At 42.0% G+C, this 25,049-nt stretch overlaps 3 protein-coding genes across 3 annotated transcripts in view; 2 read left to right on the top strand and 1 right to left on the bottom strand.

The window, feature by feature from the left end:
- Positions 1–21,691, top strand: part of dnhd1 (dynein heavy chain domain 1) — a gene marked incomplete at both ends in the record, with an annotated part of 39,157 nt that extends 17,466 nt beyond the window's left edge. Inside the window, 16 exons of the mRNA XM_084085323.1 lie at positions 324–426; positions 1,068–1,196; positions 1,523–1,714; positions 2,035–2,466; positions 2,761–3,163; positions 3,494–3,580; positions 5,143–5,328; positions 8,169–8,350; positions 8,684–9,730; positions 9,834–10,008; positions 10,324–10,416; positions 10,727–10,940; positions 19,520–19,611; positions 19,884–20,048; positions 20,435–21,060; positions 21,278–21,691. Coding sequence (XP_083941449.1) covers positions 324–426; positions 1,068–1,196; positions 1,523–1,714; positions 2,035–2,466; positions 2,761–3,163; positions 3,494–3,580; positions 5,143–5,328; positions 8,169–8,350; positions 8,684–9,730; positions 9,834–10,008; positions 10,324–10,416; positions 10,727–10,940; positions 19,520–19,611; positions 19,884–20,048; positions 20,435–21,060; positions 21,278–21,691 — 4,540 coding nt within the window. The remainder of the gene's footprint in view (positions 1–323; positions 427–1,067; positions 1,197–1,522; positions 1,715–2,034; positions 2,467–2,760; positions 3,164–3,493; positions 3,581–5,142; positions 5,329–8,168; positions 8,351–8,683; positions 9,731–9,833; positions 10,009–10,323; positions 10,417–10,726; positions 10,941–19,519; positions 19,612–19,883; positions 20,049–20,434; positions 21,061–21,277) is intronic.
- LOC311054269 (extracellular serine/threonine protein kinase FAM20C-like) overlaps positions 1–24,820 on the top strand; it is a gene marked incomplete at both ends in the record, with an annotated part of 50,617 nt that extends 25,797 nt beyond the window's left edge. The window contains 3 exons of the mRNA XM_084070145.1: positions 22,792–22,873; positions 23,414–23,473; positions 24,547–24,820. Coding sequence (XP_083926271.1) covers positions 22,792–22,873; positions 23,414–23,473; positions 24,547–24,820 — 416 coding nt within the window. The remainder of the gene's footprint in view (positions 1–22,791; positions 22,874–23,413; positions 23,474–24,546) is intronic.
- On the bottom strand, positions 13,303–17,818 carry LOC311064597 (uncharacterized protein). Its single transcript, XM_084084474.1, has 8 exons — positions 17,728–17,818; positions 15,930–16,087; positions 15,698–15,823; positions 15,341–15,388; positions 15,099–15,195; positions 14,834–14,962; positions 14,443–14,538; positions 13,303–13,421 (listed from the first exon to the last, which is right to left on the bottom strand). Exons 5-8 carry the CDS (start codon positions 15,175–15,177, stop codon positions 13,312–13,314), a joined length of 414 nt encoding a protein of 137 aa, XP_083940600.1. The 5' UTR covers positions 15,178–15,195; positions 15,341–15,388; positions 15,698–15,823; positions 15,930–16,087; positions 17,728–17,818; the 3' UTR covers positions 13,303–13,311.
- Positions 24,821–25,049: the final 229 nt, after the last annotated feature.

The following is a 25,049-nucleotide window of genomic DNA, read 5'->3' as shown; positions in this document are numbered from 1 at the left end:
TTCTCATTACTGGATCCTGTGTTTTTTGCTGATAATAACTTAACTTGCAATTAATCTCTTCACTCATAACAGAAGCAAAATCTGATTAAGAAAATGTTGTAGCTATTAGCTAAATAAACTGTAATAAATAAGAATAAATAAACAAGCCTTGACCCATCAGTTTTGAGGGGAAAAAAAAGATAGGCAAATGAAATAAAAAGGTGAAAACTTTCCTGGTCAAAATGTCTGGTAGGTGTTCTCAGAATGAGGAATATGTATAATGTAAACTAGACTGTTATACTTACCACATGTACTGACCTGAAATTATTCTACATTTTTCTCAGAGCTACAACTGTCCTGGCCCGACTGAAGGTCATGACAGATACAGCTGTCCAGTACAAACACCACGTAATCACACTGCAGGAGAATGTTGCACAAGCACAACAGGTACTGTAAAGCAATTTAACACATGCAAATGAAATACTGCATGTATGTCTAGTGTGATCTGGGATGACACTAGACATACAATGCCAGATACTGTATATGAATGCTCAAAATCTGACAATATTGTCCATTATAATTTCTGCAAGCCTGCATATTTTTTTTTCTCGTATTCCCTTATAATGTGCTGCGCCCAAACACACAACTAAACAGTTCCCCAGTAATAACATTTATTTTGTCACTCTAATACTGTGATACTCCACTCATTTTAAGGACCCCCAGTTTGATATGCATTAGACCACAGACCACAATTGTGTTAATAAGTTACCTCTGGGACCCCAATCTTACTGTAAAATCCTCAGTGTTAATTTAACACAGAGAGTGTGCAAATGACCATTTAACTATTTGTATACTCTCTGAGTTACAGACCGGTAGTGGTCTATTTGGTCTATGGATCAACCCAATTTGGGAACAAGTGCTACCATATTTGGATTACTAAATGATAAAGAAGAAATGATGTTGAAATAGATGTCTCCATGTATCACGACACAACTAATCACAATATGAAAGAAAAACGACTTTCTATAGCAATGTTATGCGTTGTGTGCCAATGTTTGTGCTTTTATTGGATGGTGCTTGTTCTGCAGTGTGAGAAGGAGCTCCTAAGAGCCATGGCCGCTGAGAGGATCCTCTGTGAAAGAGCCCGGCAGAACGTTGTGTTAGCCCAGATGAAACTCTTTCAGCTGGAAGAGCAGATTCATCACACCAAACACAAGGTCAACTGTTACCTTAGAGGCATTAAGATAATGAAATGCTGCTAGACCTTAAAGCACATGAAAAACCACATAGACTCTTGCATAGTCTCATGTAATCTCTGCCTACTGAATGCAGAACTAATGCAAACACTTTGGTATGGTGATTTGAATAGCTTTGAAAGCGGTGCGCGTAGGTTTGTCTGCAGCTGTTTCCCCTGCTTTTCTAGCAATGTAGATGTCACCAGATGTTATGTTCAGATATTATCAAGTCTCATCAAAAAATACTCAGTCATAAGAAATGAAGTGCATAGACACCTAACTGTATTTCATCAATCTTGCCTCTGCAGGAGAGTCCTCTGTTCCAGTTAAGCCTTACGATCCTCAAGTGTCTCAGTTTATCTGACCTGGAAGAGGTGCGTCACTACACAAACCCTCCAGAAGGAGTGGTGAAAATCATGGATGCCCTATGTCTGCTATTCAACCGCCCATGCAACTGGGAAAGTGCTAAACAGCTTCTTTTGCAATCCAACTTCTTCCAGGTGCGTGGGACAATATTCTTTTTTTTAATCAAACTAGGTACTGAGTCAAGTGTGAATCAACTGAAAATAGATCAAACCTGACAGAACTGATAAAATAAACCTACTTAAAGCTCAAATCCAGGACCTATTTTAACAACAAACATTCTAATCAATCTGCGGGGATTCTGTCTTGGAAGAGATTTTAAATTTGGTCTCTTATGCAGGAGACCGGTGTTCAAATCCTGGGTAGGACAGAGTTGCGAATTGCAGCTTTAAATCAGAAATGACTGATTCCGAAATGAATGACGCTTCCAACTGCACTTTCTTTCCTTTTTCTATAGGAATTAGAGTTCTTTGACCGCCACGGACTGACTAAAAGTCAGCTACAAGCCCTCGGCCAGATAGTTCACAGTCCTCTCTTCCAGCCAGAGTCCGTGAGAGAGGTCAGTCATGCATGTGAGTCTCTGTGCAACTGGGTGCGAGCTGTGTATGAGTACGCCTGCATGGAGCGCCGCATGGCTGCCCAGGGAGTCAGCAAGCAGTGCTTAGGAAAGCTGGCCAAGGAGGCTCATGATGGCCTGGTCTTGGCCAGGCTGCGGAAGGAGGAGGTGTTTCGGAATCTGGCAGACATGGAGCGTCAGCTCCAGTTTGTGCAGAAGGGGCTAGTAGAGCTCCTCAAGCAGCTGAGTAGAGCCCAGAGCCTGGAGAGCCATGCTGACACTGTCGTCAGTCAGATGCAGAGCCACATGGCAGACTGGAACACTGCTGCTCAGGTAAAACTCATGCATTGACAAATGTACAAATATCAATGCTGTCGGGTGGAAACCTGATACAGTATGTCCAGAACTGCTACTTTTCAGGATTCAAATTAAAAAAGTCAAAAATAGCAGATCTACAAGCTCAAAACGCGTAGCATCACGGCGCGTTTTGAGCTTGTAGATCGACTATTTTTGCAATGTCTTTAGGTTTCTGCCCGACAGCGACAATATGACATGTTTCAACAATGAGTCAGTTGAATGTCTTCTATACATGTAAAACATTTGTTTTTAATGCACACAATATTCTAGGAGGCAGAAGTGAACAACCAAACCCTACCAGGGGATGCCCTTATCCTGGCCGCTGCCATTTCGTACTTGGGTCCCTTTGGAGCTGACAAACGCACTGAGTTACTGCACAAATGGAAGGAGCTGTGTCTAACGGGGACGATGGATATAAATCCTGAAGATCCGCGAACCTCCCTGTTCCCGAACACAGACTGTTTCTGCCCTGAGCCCTCCCTCAGTGATGCCATCCCTGTGGCTGAGAAGCTTCCGTGGGCCCTGGCTCGGGCACTAGGCATGGAGCAGTGGCATTTCCAAGGGTTGCCTGCCAGGCTGGTGGTGAAACTGCTCCTGTGGGGCTACAGAAGCCCCTGGGTTCAACACTGTCCTCTACTGGCAGACACCCGGCATCACGAAGAGCTCATTACAGGTACAGTACTGTAGGCCCAATCGACATGCATTTTTTCCCTGTTTTAGACATTATAGCTGGTGTTGTTATAAAGACTGATTTAAAATAAAAGTACATTTATTCCTGTTATTATAAGCAACAATATGTAAAGAGTTGACCGTTCAAAGCCACATGATAGTGCTCAGTTCCACTTTGGTGTAGATCTTTTTTTAAACCTACAGTGGTATTTTAATGTAATGCATCTGTTGTGCTATAGGAACAGTTGGCTTTAAATAAACACTGTAGGTGTGTAGGATATCAATTATGAGAGAAAAGCACAAAAGAAAGAAAACATAACTGTTTCTTCTGCAGAGTTTGAGAAGGAGCCAGAGTATGGAATGGTGCTTTGTGCTGATGACCCAGAGCTGCTGGACAAGTTGAAACAGGCTGCTGAGAATGGTGGGTCTTGTAGTTCTATATTATAGTACAGTAGGATTTGTCTGCAAATATTTTAATATATATATATTTTTCAACTCAAATCTTTGCTTCTGGGGGTTCCTGGGACAACACATTTTTAGATGGGGGTCCGCGGTCAAATACCTATCTAAAAATGTTTTCTAAATCCTAACAGTATGTTGCTTTAGGGCATAACAGTGGCCATTTTCTGGTTCCACTAAAAAATAGTCCATGCATTTTTCCCAATATTTATATAAATTATTTTAAGCCTAGAATCAAGCCGTCCTGGTGAATCATGACCATAAAACATTTTATTCTGTGATTTTTTTTAATATGTAATTATATGATCTACTATATTAAAATAATGAATCTAATTAATTATAGGCTTTGTAATTAATTTATAAAAATTAATCACATTTTAATCACATATCAATATTTGACCTGAGAAGACATTTTTTGAATTCAAATGGATTTTGATATACGAGTGAATCAATGAATAGTGAATAAATACAAAAGCTTAAGCAACAAAATATTTTTTTATCAGGGTGGTACTAAACAGATCACTGCAATTTTAGGAATGTATTCAGATGCAGGTAGGCAATATAAATTCAAGGACCTTCTGTAAACTCAAGCACAAGCAAAACACAATACTTTCCAACTACACAATCCTTTCAAGTACATTCCAGAACAGTGGAAACCTAACCCTAACCCTGACCATTAGAAAAAATAAATAAATAAAAGAAGTCTTCAATGACATTATTTGTCCAATATCCTGTATGAACAAACCAAACTAACACAAGCAAAAACTCTGTTGCTTAAGAGGCCAAAAAAAACCTTTCAGTCCAACTCTCCCTCAATATCCTTGGCCAAAATAATAAACAGCGGTATCATCATCGGTATGATCGGTACGCCTGAAACTCGTCCAGTGACAAAGGTTCCGTGGTGCAAAAATAAGCGTGATTAAAATGCGCTAATTTGTTTAGTGCGTACTTTTTTCTGTAATTAATTGCAATTAATCAGTTAAAGTCCCAGCCGTAGCATTTATGTATTATGTATTTGGTCAAATATTTTGTTCCAGGAAGACCCAGAGCTTGAATAGCCAAAGCAATCTAAAATGACACGGATGCATTCTCGGTCTTAATGGATTCTCAAAGAGCCAAACAAAATACACAGTAAAGTATTAATTTAACTCTGAGAGCGTGTAGTACAAATGTAACCAAATGGACTTTTGCCCATTTTCTTTGTGTAGACCTTTATTATCCTGCATTGGACATTCAGTTTCAGCTTCACCCGAGGCGGGGTTAGGGATTAATTGTCTTGTTCAGGGACACTTCGACGTGTAGACATGGGTGGGTGGCGTGGATTTGGAAGGTGAACCTGTGACCTTCTGATTACCAGACGGCCTCTCTACCCACTGAATGGAGGGCCCATTTGACTCCATTTATACACTCTGAGTTAAACTAACACTCATGATTTTACAGTGCACGGTCAAATTTTCTTAGTTTTTCATTTAATATATATATTTTTTATCATTGTCAAACTCGTTCCATCCTGTCCCTGTGCAGGTGTGAGGGTGCTGATCAGACACATGGAGCGTGCTGTCCCCACTCCACAGTTCCTGGCCATGTTGGTGCGTCCAGCAGAATCTCATCTTCATCACTCAGCAGGGCTCAGACGACCCCTCCAGCCGGCCCACCCAGAGTTCTGCCTCTTCCTCAGCACCCACCTGCCTGTCCGACTGATAAGCAGTGGTGAGTAGGGTCAACTTGTGCACAGTCAAATCTTCAATCTTATCAAAAAGGTCAATTTGATAAGATTTATATGTAAAATAATAATAAAATGAAAATAATACATCCGCAGACCTATTAAAAAAGTGTCTGTCTGTGTGTTGGCCTGTCACAATTATTACATAATCGTCTAATCGCAATTATCTATCTATCTATCTATATATACAATTTGAATCCTGCGCCATGTCGGTTGTCCGTATGCGACGCCAGTGTGACGGTGTGACGTAATCTGACATCACGATGACAACGCCAGTGTGATGTAATCTCACGACAGCATGACATCACATGACATCACATCCTACCTATAAATTCTAGGACGCTGTCAGATCGCACCAGTTCGACGGCTTCCATAGTGATAAATAGTAATAATCTATACAGTGTGACGTAATCTGACATCACGATGACAACGCCAGTGTGACGTAATCTCACGACAGCATGACATCACATGACATCCCATCCTACCTATAAATTCATAGTAATAATCTATACAAGGAACTCTCTCCACCACAAGAACTCTCTCCACCACAATGACGACAACTTCACCAAAGCCACAACGGCTGGAGATACAACGCCAGACATTGCGCCGGAAACGCTCATTGGAGACCACAGAGGCCAGAGGTAACTACTTGCCTCCATCAACCCACACACACCACCACACATCAGCTCTTACCTTTCTTACATTGGAGCACCACTGCCAGGTACCTCCACCAAGCTCAGCAGTGCTGACACCCTGGAATACGACCAAGACGCAATGCGCTTCAACGTGGAATATCTAAACACCCTCTGCCCCCATGGATTTCCCAGGCACATCATCACCCTCAAGCCTGGCATGCCTTTGATGCTACTCCGCAACATCAGCCCCAAAGACGGACTCTGCAATGGGACAAAACTCTTATTCCAGAGGACCCTCAACAACAAGCTGCTGCTGTGCAAAACAGCAGCCACGCAAAAGGAGGTCCTCATCCCTCGAATCAAGTTCATTCCTGATGCTGGACTTTTCACTTTTGACTGGGCCAGGCGACAGTTTCCAGTCCGCACTGCTTTCGCCACCACCATCAACAAATCACAAGGGCAAACACTTACAACAGTTGGGGTCTGGCTTCGATCCCCTGTCTTCACTCACGGACAGCTCTATGTTGCCAGTTCAAGAACCGGTGACCCAGCAGCCCTGAAGTATGCCATACACAAGCAGGAAAACCACACTGAAAACGTCACTGAAAACGTGGTTTTCACAAAAGTGCTTCTTCCCCACTGAGGTAAGGCTGTCGCATTCTCCCATGTGTCGTTTCTGATTGCTCTACATTACTAACAATGCCTACAACTTCACACAAACATCACTGTCTTCACTCTCACATGATCCATGGTGGACGTCTCACATTGTGTGCTTGACTCCTGCCTTCGCCTTTTCTCCCATTCTGCAGGCTCTGCCATGACAACCTGTGGGCCTGACGACGTCGGCACTGTCTTTCACACCATTTCATTCTTATACACCTTTTACACCAATAAACTGCTCACTTCATCTCCTGCCATTTGGTCTCTCTTTTAACATTGTACACCACTGCACACTGCTCACAGGTCTGCCATGCCAGGTGTGAGTAATCACAAAGTGGGTTTGGGTCCTTGCAGAGGTGATGCACGTCACCTCTTTAGGTGCCTGTAAGGTGGCACTGCAAAGTGAACGACGCGTCACGCTAGACGTTCGGGCCGCGTAGCGGCCCGAACTTCTAGTATATATACAATTTGAATCCTGCGCCATGTCGGTTGTCTGTAACGTTGTATGTAGCCAGTGTGACGTCATATGACATCACGGTCGTGACATCACGATGAGACACGCCAGTGTGACGTAATCTCACGACAGCATGACATCACATCCTACCTATAAATAGGTAGGATGCACCAGTTCGACGGCTTCCATCCTCAACACAACCCACGCCGACGACCCTTTACACAAATAAACTGCTAACTTCATCTCCTGCGATTTCAACTATCTTTTCACATTGTACACCACTGCACACTCCCCACAGGTCTGCCATACCAGGTCTGAGTAATCACAAAGTGGGTTTTGGTCATTGGAGAGGTGATGCACGTCACCTCTTTCTGAAGTGGGTACTTTCAAAGCCTGCCGTGGATTTAGGAGAGCACAAAACTCTCTCTCACACTGTGAGGTGCCTGTAAGGTGGCACTGCAAAGTGAACGACGCGTCACGCTAGACGTTCGGGCCGCGTAGCGGCCCGAACTTCTAGTTTTATATAATTGCAATTATTTTTGCATAATCAATTCCATGTAAAAACATGTAATATATTTTCCAGAAATGTCAAAAATAGTGGAAATAGCAGATCTATAAGCCCAAATCGCGTCGCGATGTGACGCGTTTTGAGCTTGTAGATATTTCCACTATTAATGGTCATTAAATATGTGTTATTTGTCATATGTGCCCCGTGCAACTTTTGTGGCTGAAAGCCAAACAGAAATGTAATATTTATTCATAACGTTCCATTCATTTTCAACGACAGAAACACAATTAAATCGTTAATCGCAATTATTTGAGTGACAATTAATCGTCAACTTAAATTTGTAATCATGACAGCCCTATCTGTGTGGAATAAAGGTATATAGATATTAAGGGTAAACAACGTATCAATCGCCAGGTACAGGTTGTACCTGATGGAGACCAGGACGGTCTAAACATAGTTTTTTGAATTTAATAAAGTTTGGACACCCCAGTGGACACCATGTGCTTATTGAACACGTCAGATTTGCGTGCATTACCTTGAACTGTGCTTTACTCTGTGTTGCTCCTATAGAGATCCACCCATCCATACTGGCAGAGGTACAAGTGGTTGACCTGGCTCTGGGCTCAGCAGAGACCCAAGAGCTGATGCTGTCACAGCTGCTGCTACAGTCTGAATGTGTGGAAGCGTGGACACAGCAGACTCGGGTCAGCAGAGACAAGAGGGCATTGCAGGACAGACTGCTGAAAGAGGAGGTGAATCAATTGCCATCATATCATACAATTATACAGGTGGAATATAAGAATGAAAATAGCATGAAGGTCCTCTATATCTAGTGGTTAACCAACCATTTATTATACAAACTTATTTGGATGGTAAAAATATGTGGCTGGTGAGTTGTGGTTTCAAAATATTTGAATCCTTCCATCATAATTTCAAACCACTAGAGGGTGTTTATGTTCACTTGTTCAACTAAAAACAACTACTGAATAACTTTTGTATATGTTACTAGCATAAAATAACATGGAAATAAAATGTTGAAAACAATGTTTTCAATAATTCATGTTGTATACTTGTTTTTCTTTTAGGTCTCTCTGATGGACTATGTCTTGCAGTCCTCTAGCCCACTACTGCAAGACCCTGAATTCCTCCCCCACGTTCTGGCCTGTCAGGAAGCATCTCAGAAACTGCACACTGAAGTCAAGCAGTTGAACATTGAGCTGGAACTCTATGAGTCCCAACTGTCCGCTCCCAGAGGAGCAGCGAGGCTGGCTGCTGCCCTCTACCAGGACCTGCAGGATGTGGCGCGTATGTCTCCTGTCTACTTCTTTCCACTTCACGGCTTTATCGCGGCCATGGGCGAGGCCTCGGTTCTGAAGGGGGATTCAAATGTGTCTAATACCGGTAGGCAAGTGACAGAGGGCATGATACCAGAGATCACTCACAGGATGGTGTCCCACCTACTGGCCCAATACCAGCCTCGTCTCTTCCGGAGCCACGCCGCGCTTCTGAAATTGCTGACGTCTGTGACCCTTCTCCAGCACCAGAAGATGTGCTCCGAGGCTGAGAGAGCAGCCTTCCTCCGGGGACTGGGAGACCTGGATATGCAGGAACAAAAAAACATAGTTGACTGCCCACTCTCCACCGCTTCACCTAGGGCAACAACACCAAGGCACGCCTTGCCTGGATGGATACCTCCTCAGATCCTTCCCGAGCTGTTTCGCCTGGAGAGAATTCCATCTTTCAGGGGATTACTCTCCTCGCTGGCCACGTCTCCCAGGCAGTGGCAGGAGTACCTGCGCTTCCCCTCCTCCACGGTGGCAGGGACCGTCACCTGCTCCTCTCACTCCCATCTGTCCTTACTGCAGCGAGCTCTGCTCTGGAAGACCCTGCTCCCCCACAGCCTGGCCGTAGTGGCGGAGAGCTTGGCCGCCTGCAACCTGGGCCTTTCTGGAAGCACAGCAGTGGTTGAGGCCCCTCACTGTGGCAACCCAGAGGGCCTGTCCCGATTACTTGTCACACACGAGGGACCCATAGTGCTAACATTGCCTGGTCCAGGCAGAGAGAATTGGGCAAGCATTCAGCCTCTCCACCTGCTGAAACAGCTGACTACTTACCAAGCATATGCAAACAGGGTAATTGGTTTTGAACCATTTTAGTTACCAGTTTACCATAGCATAACATAACCATTGCTTGTCTTTGCCCTATTTGATGTGTTTCTAAATGTCTGTCTTTCAGGTTCAACTGAAAGTAATTTCATTTGGAAGCAAGTGTGAGACAGATGTCATCCTCTCAGCACTGGACAGAGCTGTTACTGATGGTCACTGGTTGGTTTTTAACAACTGCCACCTGTTGGAACGATGGGATGAAAAAGTAATGCTACGCCTTAATCAACTGGCTTTGTCTTCCAGAGGTAAGCTGTCCATAAGGAGTCAAGCTAAGCTAGAGACATTTAGCATTTTGCTGTGGTGGGGCTCTAAGGATGGCTTAGACAGAGCCCCACCAGACCTTGCATGGTGGTCATGGTATTCATGACGATGTATGACGTAGACCACATAAATTCAGGAATTGTCCACAGTAGACACACATTATTATTTCCCATATTGCACTAAGATAGAGGGAGAGATAAAGAGATTGTTTTCTATATTCTTGTTCATATTCCTTCTCTTACTACTGCCTTACTACTGTCCTACTCCTGTTGTTATGTTGTTTTACCTTACTTTACTAGGCTACCTAACTGATATGGAGGCAGGCGAGGTGGTTCATCCGAACTTCAGGCTATGGTTTATAACTAGAGGATATACCCCATGCTGCATTCCTGGTAAGTCTGTGTACATGACAGGAATAGAACATCCAGATCTGATGCTCTTGATCATCCACTACCTAGCCTAAGGGAGCATGCACACATTTACTATTGGGAAAATGATGGATGTTTTACCATGTACTCCACATAGAAAGATGAGATGTCAAACATTGTACGTTCTGATGTATTTATGACATCCTCAATGTTCATTTATACATTTGCACCTCTGAGAGTGTACAGATGTAACCAAATTAACCCGTAAGTATTGGCATTGGTGCATTCGCTGACTGAGTCCTCCTGACTGAGTCCTTCCACCTGTCCCCTGCAGCTGCAGTGAGAATGAGGGCCCTGCATCTGGTATGCGACTGTCCCCGGGATGTGAAGGAGGAGCTCAGCGCCTCCATGTGTCAGGTGCTCTCTGCTGTGCAGACTGAAGGGACAAGTGACATCATGGAGCCCTTCCTAAGCTGTGCCATCGTTCACTCTGTCTTACTGCAGAGGCAGACCTGCAAGAACGTGGGCCAGAGCAACATCTATCACTGGTGAGGAAACACCTTCATCAACACTCACTCACTCGCTCACTCACTCACTCACTCACTCACTCACTCACTCACTCTCTCTCACACACACACACACACACACACACACACACACACACACACACACACACACACACACACACACACACACACACACACACACACACACACACACACACAAACACTCTCTCCTCTCTCTCTCTCTGACACTCACTCTCTCACTCTCTCACTCACTCACTCAATCATTAATTTAACATTAGCACTTAACATACTACAATGAAATAGGGATTTTATCGAAAGTTGTGGAATACGATCTTGTTTATAAATAATAGTTAATTAATAATATAATTGAATCAGGGTTCTAGTTCAGTGATGAAGTGGAATGTTAAATATGAATGCCTCTGGCATGGATTTAATATTTCATACAATCAAATTTATATTAGCATCTGTCATTAAAATAACAACCTCTCTCTCTCTCTCTCTCTCTCTTTCTCACGCACGCACGCACGCACGCACGCACGCACGCACGCACGCACGCACGCACGCACGCACACACACACACACACACACGCACACACTCTCTCTCTCTCTCTCATCCCTTTAACCAGCTTTATCGTCACATCACAGGTTTACAGAAGTAAAAAAGTGGGTGAAATTCATTTTCGTGCATAGATCCCATCGTATCGTTATTTCCATAGAAAAAAAGAAAGGGAAGAGAGGGGGGGGATCAAACAAGAGAACCAAAAAACCAAACAAGTTATCTACATATTTACACATGGTACCTGAGATAAGATATAAAGGTGCGTGAGCATAGCATAATGCAGTACTGACACTCTGATCTTTATGTAGGGAATCAACCCAAACCACTGTGGTTTTGGGTGATCCCACATGGAAAGAACCTATATGCGTCATATATGTTTGTAATATAGGACCGCATACATTAAATTGGCACCTTTCCTATATGTATATGCACATATATGTACATATATGCACATATATGCACACATATATGTACATATATGTACATATATGTACATATGTGCATATACATATAGGAAAGGTGCCAATTTTATGTATGTAACATATAGGTACATATGACCTGTATGTAACATATAGGTACATATATGACCTGTATGTACCTATATCTACATATATGCAATGAAACATAATTATATGATACCTATATCACCTATAAAATAGGTGAAATAGGTGATAAGTTTGTTTTATATGCACACATTAATCAAATCCAATAGAAACCCAAATGTAGAACTTTAACACTTTATTTAAACAAGTTATAATATGCAAACATGAAACATTATGGCTTTTAAAGTGGCAAACAGCTGGATACAAAAATATATATATAAAATGTAATTAAATTAAGCTCCGGGACATGGTTAACACTCCTTTTCCCCTGCCAGGCTTTTGGAAATGCCAAAACCCTGAAGAATGACAACTCAAGTCGCTTTGGGAAGTACATGGACATCCAGTTTGACCACCAGGTTAAATTAAATTACTCCAGTTTGTAATTACCTGTACAAGACCCAGACCCAAGAGAATAGACAGACAGAAGTTAGTTACTCATCATTGATGTTTTATTAATGAACAAACATAGCAGGCAGCTTTAACAGTATATAAAAAAACAAAAATGTATTGGCATCAAAATTTACATAAAAGTTGAAAGGACCACTTCACCACTTTTCATACAATTAGTACTCACTAATGTTCATGATTAAATACTACCATTTTTTCTACTCTGTCTGTGTCTCATAGGAGGGCTGTGGGTAGTTCAGAAACCCATCCACCAGTGACATCATCGTTTGGCCGTTTTTTTTAATTAAACAAGATATTTTTTAAAACACATTTAGATTTGTATTATCGTGAAAACGATGGCTTCCATTATTGCATTGCAACTTTTCACAAATATTATTATGAATAGTAAGTTACAGTTTCTATTAGCTTGAATTCAACATTGATGATGTCACTGGTGGACAGGTTTCTGAAATGCCCACAGCCCTCCTATGAGACAGACCGAGTAGGAAAAAAAGGGTAGTATTTTATCATGAACATTAGTGAGGACCAATTTTATGAAAGCCGGTTGAAAAGTGGTCCTTTAAGTGCAAAAGTGCATCATATTTAACATTTTGCATGTGTAATAAACAAAAGGCCACAAACAAAACAGTGCATTTTTTTTTTAACATAGTGTTGTTCGTCGACTAAAACTAAGACGAAAAATGTTCTACCTTTTTCCACTGACAAACTAAATAAAAGCTATGACGACTAAATGTACTGACAATTTCGTCAACAAATAACTAGACTAAAATGTTAGGAAGGGACTAGTGGACAAACATCTGCTGCCAAAAACACTGGGGAGTACCTAGTCCTTTGCAGCACGGTTTCGGCACTTATTGGTCATGGCTTTCTTCAAGCCCTCTGCAGTGAAAACATTTGTCCATGATGCCAGAGAGGAACACCGCAAGACGTAGTCTGCAGACAGAGAAGATGACATGACACAAGTCAGTCAACATGGGTTTCCCCCGGTTAAATATATACATATTTAAGACTATATGACTCTCTACAGACTGAGCACAGCATAGCCACAGATGAGACCAACCTGGTTCAGAGTGTACTGTACGTCCCACCAGCGCAACATGTTGGAACCTGCATTTCTTTACTGCACAAAGGCAGCCAAATTGCCCAATGATAATGTATTGGTGACATCATAAATTGAGAATATAATTTACAAAACCAAGATTTGTCAAGGATCAAGTGTATTTATATGTCCCAAGCTGGGCCTTTTACAGCAGATAATAAAAGCCCTAAAACACAATACAGTAAGACAGACATGTGTATACATTGTCACAAGATACCCCCCACAATCTTTCTAGCCCCCTTAAAGGAGAATTCCATGCTAGAAGATGACAGATTAAATGAAGGCTCTATATCATTGATTTGTTTACCTGAAACCGAATTGTTGTTTACCTGAAATCGAATTTCAGACGATTGTCGATTATGGTCCCAAGATATCTATAAGTGGTTACCAACTCCACTGACTGGCCATCTATAACACTACTCTGAGGAACTAGTGGTGTGACAAATACTTACTGAACAGTGCATCCCTCTTCGCCTCATCTAGTTTGTTCTTCCCCTCTGGGGTGACACCATGCTTTCCGTATACGACGGCATTGCGGCACTCCTCATGAGTGAAGAACACCTCGAACAACGCGTGGAATAGCCTCTTGCAGTCCTTCCTGGCACGCTGGTGTATGGCTGCCAGCTGCACAGAGGAAATCAACTGTCCACAGCCTGTGAATAGAGAGCGAGCAATTAACAAACTGCATTTTAAGACATCAGTTTTGCACTTGTAAGGCTCAGCTACATTGACCCCTTTCTGCGCTCAGTGCACCCTGAAAACTTCACTATCTAGTTGCAGCTCACAACACGGATCACTCGCTACCAAGAACGTCAGGTTCAGTGTGAAATGTATGGCAAACGTATACATCCATACCTGGATATAGCTCCTGCTGCCCGAGACTGGACACTCCAGACTCTAGGTCACCGACCAGGGTGATAAAGCCCTTCAGTGCGTCTAGTTGCTCAGAGCCTAGAACAAAGACAAAAAAATCTGAGTCTACTGAGTGTATTTGTAAAACAATAAGATTGAGTACTGTTCTATATAGCTCTACAGTATATTCTGATAGCAGTCATTGATGAGTATTTGCTCAGTAGCAGGGGTCGATTTCCCAGTAAACAGAAAACAGTTTTATTTTGGGATACCAAAGTTTTCCAGTCATGTCAGAGAACTCACAAAAGAGGTACAGGATAAAGTAAAGTTTCAAGTGAGACAAAGAAATTAGCAGACAACTGAAAACTGCAACATTACAGGCAATAAAACTTACTGATACTGGAGAGCACAGTGGTTATCCTCCTCAACTGGAGCTGGAGCTTCTCCACCTCAGACCGCCAAGAGTCGCAAGGCTGCCACCCTTGACCCTCTGGTATGCTCTGGTCAGATGGATTTGGTTGACCTAGAAAGATTGAAAGCACGTCAAAAACTGTAAAGAAAAGTTTTTAAAAAAAAAGTAGAATGCAAAACTCATCTATGAATCCTGAATTTGAAGGACAACAGTGCAAGTCTGCTGACACTTAGCTGAGGAACCACACCTTCTACTGGAGCATCACTGGACGGAGATGGAGGTTGCAGTACACTGGGTGTTTCTTGGTTCCACTGATCCAAGTCCATATATGTAGCTGCATACGGCTGTGCAGAAAAGAGAAAAGGCCCTTAATTGTACTAGGTCAAAAATCATCAAAACTATAGGCTACTATACAAGCTCATAGCGCAGCACCGAGTGCTGTGCTACGAGCTTGTAGGTCTAAATGGGTTAAATCTAAAGAAAACATACCTCATCAACAGGTCAGCAGGCCTGTGTAGAAGAGGCTGGAGGGTATGGCTGTAGATCGGGGTAAAAGGTATCACAAGGTTGCAGAGACATAGAAAAGTAACCTTAGTTTGTAGTCTGTCAAAGATATTTAAAAAATAGCTATGCCTTTATGCAATGCATTGTGGATTTTAGATAGAAAACCCCTTAAGACAGTGTTCTGACCACTTCTTTACTTCTGAACAACTCCTAAAATCAGAGCCTGAGATAGAGATCTAAAAAAAACGAAAAAAGTAATAAAACTCTACTAAAATATGACCATGACAATGTCATTCACGTAGTGGGGAAGAGAATGGTCCAAATGTTTTGCACATAACTTACACTCAAAGCCAATCGAAGTCCATCAATTGCTTCAGGAGGGAGGAGACAGGAGGACAAACCCACTTTTCTGGCTGAGCAGCTTTGTTGTTTGGTGCCACCGCCAATGGGTTGATCCCAACGAAACATCTGAAATCACAAAACAAAAAATGGAAAAGGTGCACTCACAGCCGTTCTACAAGAGAGCACATCATTCGAGTTACACATGATGGTTCTACTTAAAGCAGAAAGTTACCTTTGAATGAATTCCAGTGTGTAACAGGCGTGCTCCTCCTGGTACACCAAAGTTGTAATAACTGGAAAAGCTGCCATTCCAGCCAGGAAGTTGATCTGTGGAGCCACAACGACCGACCTCAATGCTCAGCATCCATTGTGTAGCTGTGAGAACTTCACCTAAAGATAATTTGACATATATGGTTTGCATGTTAACAGTGTTTGTCTGTTGCTTTCCACATAATAGACTGTTAAACTAAAACATGACCTCGATATAGTCTCCGTATTTGCAATGCTTTAAAACAAATTAGAAAAAAAAAGTAAAAAGTGTGCAGACTAAACTCAGTGTTAATTTAACTGTCTTAAGCAGGGGTCTTCAACAGGGGGTCCGGGACCCCTAGGGGGTCCTCAGAATTACTACAAGGGGTCAGAATTACTACAGGGGGTCCGCCAAATCTTTGTGTGATATGATTATATGTTAATTTAACTGTCTTAAGCAGGGGTCTTCAACAGGGGGTCCGGGACCCCTAGGGGGTCCTCAGAATTACTACAGGGGGTCCGCCAAATCTTTGTGTGATATGATTATTTATTTTACCTTAACCACTTGAACCTTAGCATCCCTTTTCTGAGGAGAACTTTAGCCAAAAATAGCAGATCTACAAGCTCACAACGCCTCGCACTGCAAGGCGTTGTGAGCTTGTAGATCAGCTATTTTTGGCAAAGAGGGAAAAAGAGCAGACCAAGTAAACAAAAAAAGTTGAATCTGAAACACAATTTTATACAATATAGAGGGGGTCCCTGCTTCATCTCTCTCTCAGCTAGGGGGTCCATGGCCTGAAAACGTTGAAGACCCCTGGTCATAAGGATCCATTCATTCCATTGAATGGATCATTTGTACTCTCTTTCCCTAAATGAAATGATTTTACTTTGTACTGTAGATTCAAAACAAAATTCATAGATATAATAATAATAATAATAATAATAATAATAATAATAATAATAATAATAATGAATTATCTCTCGCTCTCACTGATGTGGTCTGATTTATACCTGAAATAAACAATGACATCATGCACCACATGGAAATTAATATGCTAATGCCATGTCTAAGACTGTGTTGCACGCCCCAAAAAAACTGATCTAAAAGCTCACAATGCGTCGCTGTGAGCTTGTAGATCAGTGATGTTTGGGCATGCAACACAGTCTTACGACGAACCACCTGTATTATGACAGTCATGACGAAACTTCAACCTGGTGTTTGCACGTTCTCCATGTAAAGCCCTACATCTACGTTAACGTTCAGATTTCAAATATAAAGTGCTTACCCCATGGCCACGGATGTTACAATTCACTTCGGGTCGGTGTAAGTACCCGTATATTCCAGATTGTTAAAAGAAAAAACATTTTAATCCGATCGGTGGCCATTTTGTCATAGAGTTATAATGTAACAGAGTGCAGTACTCCTCCCAACCGATAGGGTCAAGTAGTTGAAAGCCTACAGAAATACGGAGAAAATGGCCATCGATCGAATTAAAATGCTTTTTATTGAACAATACAGACGATACGGGTATTGCTGAGTGCCCGAGTAGACTTGTAACATCCGTGACCATAGAGTAAGCACTTTATATTTAAAATCTGAACGTTTATGCAGATGTACAGGTTCTAAATGGAGAAAGTGCAAAACACAGGTTGAAGTTCGGCCGTGACGCTCGTGACGGACGAGCGTCGTATGATCCATAGCTAATGCATGACAACTGCACACCGTTTACGATACTAACAAGTTGGATAACACTTAAATTCCATAAACTAATTAAACTTACCTGTTATCTGGTAGAGTAGAAGTACGGAAGCAACTGGTTTGTAAATAAATGTTCGCTTAGCCGACGGTTAGTTAGTTCCGTGTCTCGCGCTACCGGTTCAAAACTGATAAGCTCCGCCTTGAGCAGCTGCGTGACGTAACTGTAGGTCTGGTCAGGTTCTCAACCTGTGGGTCAGGACCATAGACTGTCAGGGGATCCCCACATGATTGGGGGGATCTGTAGGTGGCAGTGACAGTGAAGTGACAAACAATTTAAGTAACCCTTTTAATACCTAAAAAAAAAAAAAAAAAGAATTACTGCATCAAAAGTAATCAACAAACTATACCAAAAAAAATGGTCAAACGTTGGCCAAATTGTCAAATAATATAAGAAAGAGGCAAAAAATAGCCCATCGACTCAAGGCGTTGTGAGCTTGTAGATCAGCTATTTTCAAAATATTGATCTGTGGAACGGAGTCAAACTAAATGCCTCAACTCCAACATTACAAGTGCATATCAGTGTTGGGGGTCCCCAGTTCAAATATGATTATTTTGGGGGGTCGTGGCCTGAAAAGGTTGAGAACCAGTGAAGTAACAGGATAGGTGGGCACTCGGACATCTGCACACCTCAATGTAAAATTGGCAATTTTGTCCAAAATGTATACATGATTAGAAGAACATTCTTAAACATTTGACAATTAAGGTCTAATATTTCTATAATTGCTAGAAATTGCTAGAAAACCTGTATAGCAGTCATTTTGGGGCATAAACAAGAAGTTGAAGGATAAAATTAATAACAATAAAAATAACTGATAATGATGATGATGTTCACATCATGTAAAACATTTGTTAAATTGTTGTGCCTTTTGTTTTTAAACCCTGTAGCACTTTGTTATTTCCAAAAATGTAAAGTGCATTATAAATAAAATGTATTATTATTATTATCATTATTATGTATACTTTACATTACTGTAAAACTAACTTCTACAGTTAGATTATAACCTGACTGTAATTTCTACATTATGTTACTGTGTAAAAATGCAGTAAGTTTCTGTAATGATTTTTTTTCCATAATAAGTAATAATAAGTTACTATACATTTTTACTGTAGAGATTACAGAAATGTGTTACAGTGTAGATAGATAGATAGATAGATAGATAGATAGATAGATAGATAGATAGATAGATAGATAGATAGATAGATAGATAGATAGATAGATATCTCCTTTATTTTGCCTCACATTTATCTCATTTATGGCTTGAGAAACAAATGAGCCAGAGATGAGAGCTCAAACTTGGATTATGCTTTCCTCTGGGTGCATATTAAGAAGCTATATAGGAGACTTATATGTCCTGTATTATGAACATATAGAGCCTATATATGTATAAAGAAGCTATATAGGAGACCTATATGGCTTGTATTATCAACATATATGACCTATATGAGGGTATAAACAAGCTATATAGGAGACCTATATACCCTGTATATGCACATATATGCACCTGATTTTGACCTATATGTGAGATATATGCAGCCTATATGGAGCTTATACCAGGCATATATGTGGTATATATGCACATATATGCGCATATATGATCCTTATATGTAGCATATAGGTTACATATAGTTGCATATATGGAACATATAGATTCTTTCCATGTGGGATGGGAGCTTAGCTAAGCTAATTGTGTCTCTAAAGAAAAAATATTAGAATTCTCATGAGTCAGTAGCTACTTCAATGATTGGAGACACTTGGTACAAGATGTATAGGTATGTATGTATGTGTGTTGTTGTTGTTGTTGTTGTTGTTTAAGGACTCAGGAGGACCTCCAGGCCTTGGTAGAAGCACACATTCACATTGCCAGTCGCTGTGATAACAAAATGGAGGCTCTGGAGTACATTGCAGGTGAATCCCTCTAGTCTTAATCAAACAGACCTCAGTTTCAAATCTATTCATGAAAGATTCACCAAGATTTTTTTCACGTTGATTCGTTGATAAACATTTTTTTTATATCAAAAAACAACATGCATCTTGATTACTCGATTAACTGAAAAAGTAATAATATAATAATTGTTGAGAAAATAATCGATAGTTGCAACCCCACATTTGATGTACATTTTATATGCTTAATAAAGTCTCTTTATTATTGCTTACCTTGAACTCATCCTTGTTCACAGTCAATCTGGTGCATGGCGGCCATGTGTCAGACCCTGCAGACCTGGACGCAGTGGCGAGTGTTGTTAAGGCCTGTCTTAACACTGCGTCTCCACTCTGTGGCAGTGGCCCACATGTCCTCGGGAACATCATCAACATTCCTGGACACTTTGCTTCTGGCTGCTTTGGCAAGACAATTAGTTCTGTTATGATTTCATATGTACAGTATATATGATCAATTACGATCAATTTATGTTCCTAGTTGTGTCAGCATGGCAAGAAATAAACAAACTAAGATGTGTATGTGTAAATTCCACAGTGTGGATATTCTGTATGTTCTATTTAACAACTTTGAACCTGGTGTCGCTATTTTGGGCATGTCATTATAAGTGACGATTTTCACAAATGTTCACAAATAGCGAAAATAGCAGATCTATAAACTCATATGTGTCGCATCACAGTTTTTGCATGAAACCGTTGTACAATGACGTATTGTAAAATACAGGGCTTAAGTGGTTCACTATTACATTTTAGATAGGGATCATATAGTCACTGAATTGTTTTATATTCACAGATGTGTCAGGATTACTGCAGGGCCTGGAGCAGTATACTCAAGACTTGGCTTACGTCAGTGACCCATTAATGTTGGGCTTCGGTGCTGATCTGGCTGCCGAGATAATCAAAGTCAATGGCCATGCTCTGAACAACTTGCTCCAGGATTCTCAGGTACCACAAGGCAAAGTCAGATGCCGCAGCAATGAGCGGAACTGCCATGCGATGCTGCCAGACTACGGTCAATCCAGAGACCGACTGCAAGCTCTGAAATGCACGCTTGCAACCAAGGACGCCCGTACAGTAACAAGTGAAGGAATCGTTCCCCTCGGCCCCATGCAAGACTTTCTCCTGGCTGAGTGGGATGGTCTGTCTGGCCTGGTTTCCTCACTGATCTCACAGCTCAAGCAGCCCAATCAACACGGCAAGTCAACCACTTCTTCCCTCCTCGCTTTCGCTGATCTGTTCCGATTAGAAAGGAGAGCCGAGTTGCTCAGAGCTTATCTCTGGGATGAGGCCTGCAAAGATACACCTACCGCCTACCGTCTGTCCACCTTCAGCAATGCCAGAGGCTTTTTGGTGGCTGTGAGGAGAGAGGCTGCTCAAGCCCAACATAAAGACGTCAGTAATGTAGGCCTGCATTTCCAGGTAAACCAAGACAATCTTTACCAACGGAAATTAAATCAAAGTCCCCACTTTCCAATGGCAAACTGTCGTGCTATTCAATGCTTTACCATTGGTTCTACCTGCTACTTTGTCACATAAGCTGACTCACGCGTCTAACCAGCCACATCGATACAAAAACATTTAAGAATATAACAGCAATTCTTTGCTGCACAACTAATGTGTGTTCTTGTCTCCCCAGGTCCTGAGTGTTTTTCCACCCCCAGCCTCTCCTCTTCCTCAGGGTGGCGTGTATTTGTGTGGCCTGGAGCTGAGGGGGGCGCTGTGGGACACGCGGCTCGGTGCTCTGCAGGACACGCTCTCCCCTCAGCCCTGCTCGCTGCCCTTGCTCTATGTCAGGCCTGGAGCGGAGGACACTCACACTGGCCTTCATAGTCAGCATGACGCCTCACACATGACCAACACCGATGCCACCCAAGTGTTGGATCCCCCTCAGCTGCCAGTTTATCACTGTCCTCTGTATCTGGACCAACAGAGTGACTGTGGAGAATGGGGACTGGCAGGCGCTAATATTGTCACCAGGGTTCCCCTTGCAGCTAAGCTAAATCCTGTGTTGTGTAGTCTGAGAAGAGTGAGGCTAGTCAGTACACTTTGACTACTCTTGACTGATTGTGTCTGCTCCTGCCTGCACTGTGAAATCCTGAGTGTTCATTTAACTCTGATAATTTGTGCCCAAGATATTGAGTGTAGAGCAAAAATAGGAGGGACCCTAGTAGAGCCCTGGGGGACTCCGGTCCACTAAGTATAGGGTTGAAGTTGTTAAACATAATATATTCTTCTATGTGGATTCAAATGTGTCTTAGCTTCTCCAACTTTTTATATGAGAAATCTTGTGTTAACATTCATATACATTTCCATAATTGTTGCTCTTACATATTGTACTGAAACTGATGTATTTCCCCATTAAAATGATGTTGCATACGATCTTGTTTAGAAATGATAGTTATTTAATTATTTAATCAGCGTTCTGGTTCAGTGATTAAGTTACATTTGTAGATGAATCCCTCAGGCATGGATTTGGTATTTCATACAATCCAAAGATTTGCATCTTTAAAATAACAATCTCTCTCTCACACACATACATATGCACACATGCACACGCACACTCTTACACACATATACTGTAGTACTACTTTTAATTTGCATTTAATTATGTTTTTAAAAGAAGTGTGTGCAATGTGTAGAGTAGACAATAAAGTGCACCATGCAGCTTTATTGTGGTTGCATTATTTTCTCCCTTCTGTGTTTAACTAAATAGCTGTTGGTCAACATTTAATATTTATTTAAATGTAAAAAAAAAACGAGTTGTTCTCTTAGACAGTTAAACAGCATAATGGAAAGCAGTAATCAAATCGATATGACATTATTTTGTAAATATCAACACAAATATGCAATAACCAGAAATGTGTAGTCGTATGTAGAGTTCATTATCAATCCAGGTCCGCCTGTAAAGAGCTCGGTACAAGTGTGTCGCCTACATTGGTTTACCAAATAGAGCAAACCGTTTTTTTGGAGGTGGCAGTTTTTTCAATGCGAAAGTGTAATTTTAAATAAAATCTTCCACTCAGCAGAAGTCTCAACAGGATTTGTACAGCAAAGAGAGTTGCTGAGGTGGTTGTACTACAGTAGCTAATATATGACTGCCTTATGAGATGATAGCTGACTGTAACAGAAGTCTTCTGGCCTGTCCTCTAGGTAACATGGACAGGCATCACTATGAAACATTCGAGAAGTTTGGCAACAACACATTCTTGATGCACCTGGACAATGGGAGGGGGTGAGTGTCATAATACTGTCACTATCATTGGGTAAGAAAAACCCATTGCACCCACCCAGCCAGCCACTACAACCATTGTTTCTAATGGTGGTTTAACTAATTATTAAGCACTTAAGCACTATATACTTTGTCTTATAACAAATAGCAAAAAAAAAGATCTACATCGCAACATGAATTTAAAAGCTTTTAAAATGTTACGATTTTTGAAAGATTTGGCCTATAGTGACCCAAAATAGATGAGTGCTTAAACATCATGTGCATTTACTGTACCCATCCACCAATGTTTTCAATTGTGTGTATCCTGAACACCTCTGAACAATCACTTCACTCATGGCTATACCCCAAATGTTATTTGTATCTTCTAATTGCCTACTACGGCACTTTACTGTGAGGTCCTGTCTGCCCTGTGTTTTCATGCATAATGTTCTGTTTGTCTTCTGTGAAGAGCTGTTACCTAGTACAGTACATGCAAATGTATCTGGCAATAAAGGGATTTCTGATTCAGATGAGAAAATTGTGATTTTTGTGTATTCACTGTAGGTTTGGACGCCACTCTAAAGATGAGCCTTCTATCCTTGTACCTCTCGAGCAATGTTGCAGGTAATGCCAATGTGGTTAATCACTTAACCACTTATTCTTAGCGATCCTACGCTGGGGGCGAACATTCGGCGAAAATAGCTGATCTACAAACTCGCAATGTGTCGCAACATGGCACTTTGTGAGGTTTTATTGTACGTCAGCTATTTTCGTAGAAGATATTCAGTGTAGCGGGAAAACAGGAGGGCCACTAGTATAGAGCTCTGGGGGACTCCGGTCAACTAATAATATAGGGTTTAAGTGGCTAAGTATGATGAATGTTAATTATATTAATCTATGCAGAATTAAATGTGTCTGAACAGTACTGTAGCTTTTCCAGTTGGCGGATTTCATTGTAGATGTTTGTGTTACAAATGTGTATTAATGCAGTGCAATACATAAAATATAGTAAGCAAGCCTTGCCAAGCCATGTGGCCAATAGGGTAGGAGCCTATCTCCTGTTTCTGTAGCGTGAGGCAGCTTGATGGGCAAGTACATTCCCAAGCCATGACGTACAGTACAAGTACACCCCTTGGACATGACGCTACTGTATAGTACAGTATGTCGCAGGGGCTTACCCCCAATCCAACCCTTAATGCTGAGTGCGGCCGGGGGATTGAACCCCAACCTCCCAATCTCAGTAGGGACACTATACACGAATCCACGGAGCGCTGCCCTGTAGGTGGCGCCGCCATTGCTGCGGTGTCAGACTCGATCAGCTGCTGCTGCGCGGTGTCAGTCAGCTGCAGTCACTGACTGCTCACGTTACTCTTTTACCTGCTTTTTACTAACTTTACAAAGATGTACAGAAAATCGGGATGAACCTGTGTAGTTTATGGCTGCTCCAACAGCCAAGCAGGTAAAGAGTAACGTGAACAGACGGACAGAACCGCAGCAGCAGCTGACTGAGTTTGACACCGCAGCAATGGCGGCGCCACCTACAGGGCAGTGCTCTGTGGATTCGTGTATAGCCACAAGACCACTGAGCTGGTATATAAAATATCTGTATAACTTTTAAGTGCATCCAGAAAAACTGTAATTTTGTCCATACCGCTTCCCATCACTCTCTCATTCACCCCATCTGTCCCATTTCCCAGAATCCGCCGCTCTACTTGGCTGCGGCTCCGTCTCCTTTCACAACCTCAGTACCGTCTCAGTGATGTCATGCGGGAGTCCTTGTCCCAAGACCCTCTGACCAGTGTGGCTCCGCTGCTCTCAGAGGCCCACCTCGCTTCTCTTGACCGTCGATTGACAACGGTGCTCAAAACCGTCAGCCATTGCCAAGAGCGACGGAGCAGGGAGGGCAAGGGCGATGAGGTCATCTATGATGACATCAGCTCCTTCGAAGGCGTGGTTTCTTCTGCTGCCTAGCATGTACAGTACATGAAGCACCACAACCATTATCATGTCCCGGAGAGACAGCATGTGCTGTCTCCACTTATCATGTCATAACCCAGTATTAGTGGAGGTGCTGTACATTTGGAGTCTTCTTAAATTTATTGTCTCCGCCAGGCCGAAAGCAATGGCGAGAGAGTACGTTTTACCCCCTGTCCGTCCGTCCGTCCGTCTGTGTGTCCGTCCGTCATTTGATCTGTCTGTG

Source organism: Gymnoscopelus microlampas (assembly GCF_963454915.1).
Source record: "Gymnoscopelus microlampas genome assembly, chromosome: 2".
In the NCBI taxonomy this organism is placed as follows: Eukaryota; Metazoa; Chordata; class Actinopteri; order Myctophiformes; family Myctophidae; genus Gymnoscopelus; species Gymnoscopelus microlampas.
The sequence above is the reverse complement of the archived record's forward strand: the minus strand, read 5'-3'. Positions and strand labels throughout refer to the sequence as shown.

Excerpts from the sequence above, each read along its gene's own strand:
- LOC311064597 (XM_084084474.1), bottom strand. The coding sequence starts at position 15,177 with ATGGACTTGGATCAGTGGAACCAAGAAACACCCAGTGTACTGCAACCT. Across the intron at positions 14,963-15,098 it reads CAGTGATGCTCCAGTAGAAG|GTCAACCAAATCCATCTGAC; the intron begins GTGTGGTTCCTC and ends CAATCTTTCTAG. Across the intron at positions 13,422-14,442 it reads GCAGCAGGAGCTATATCCAG|ACTACGTCTTGCGGTGTTCC; the intron begins GTATGGATGTAT and ends CTCTGTCTGCAG.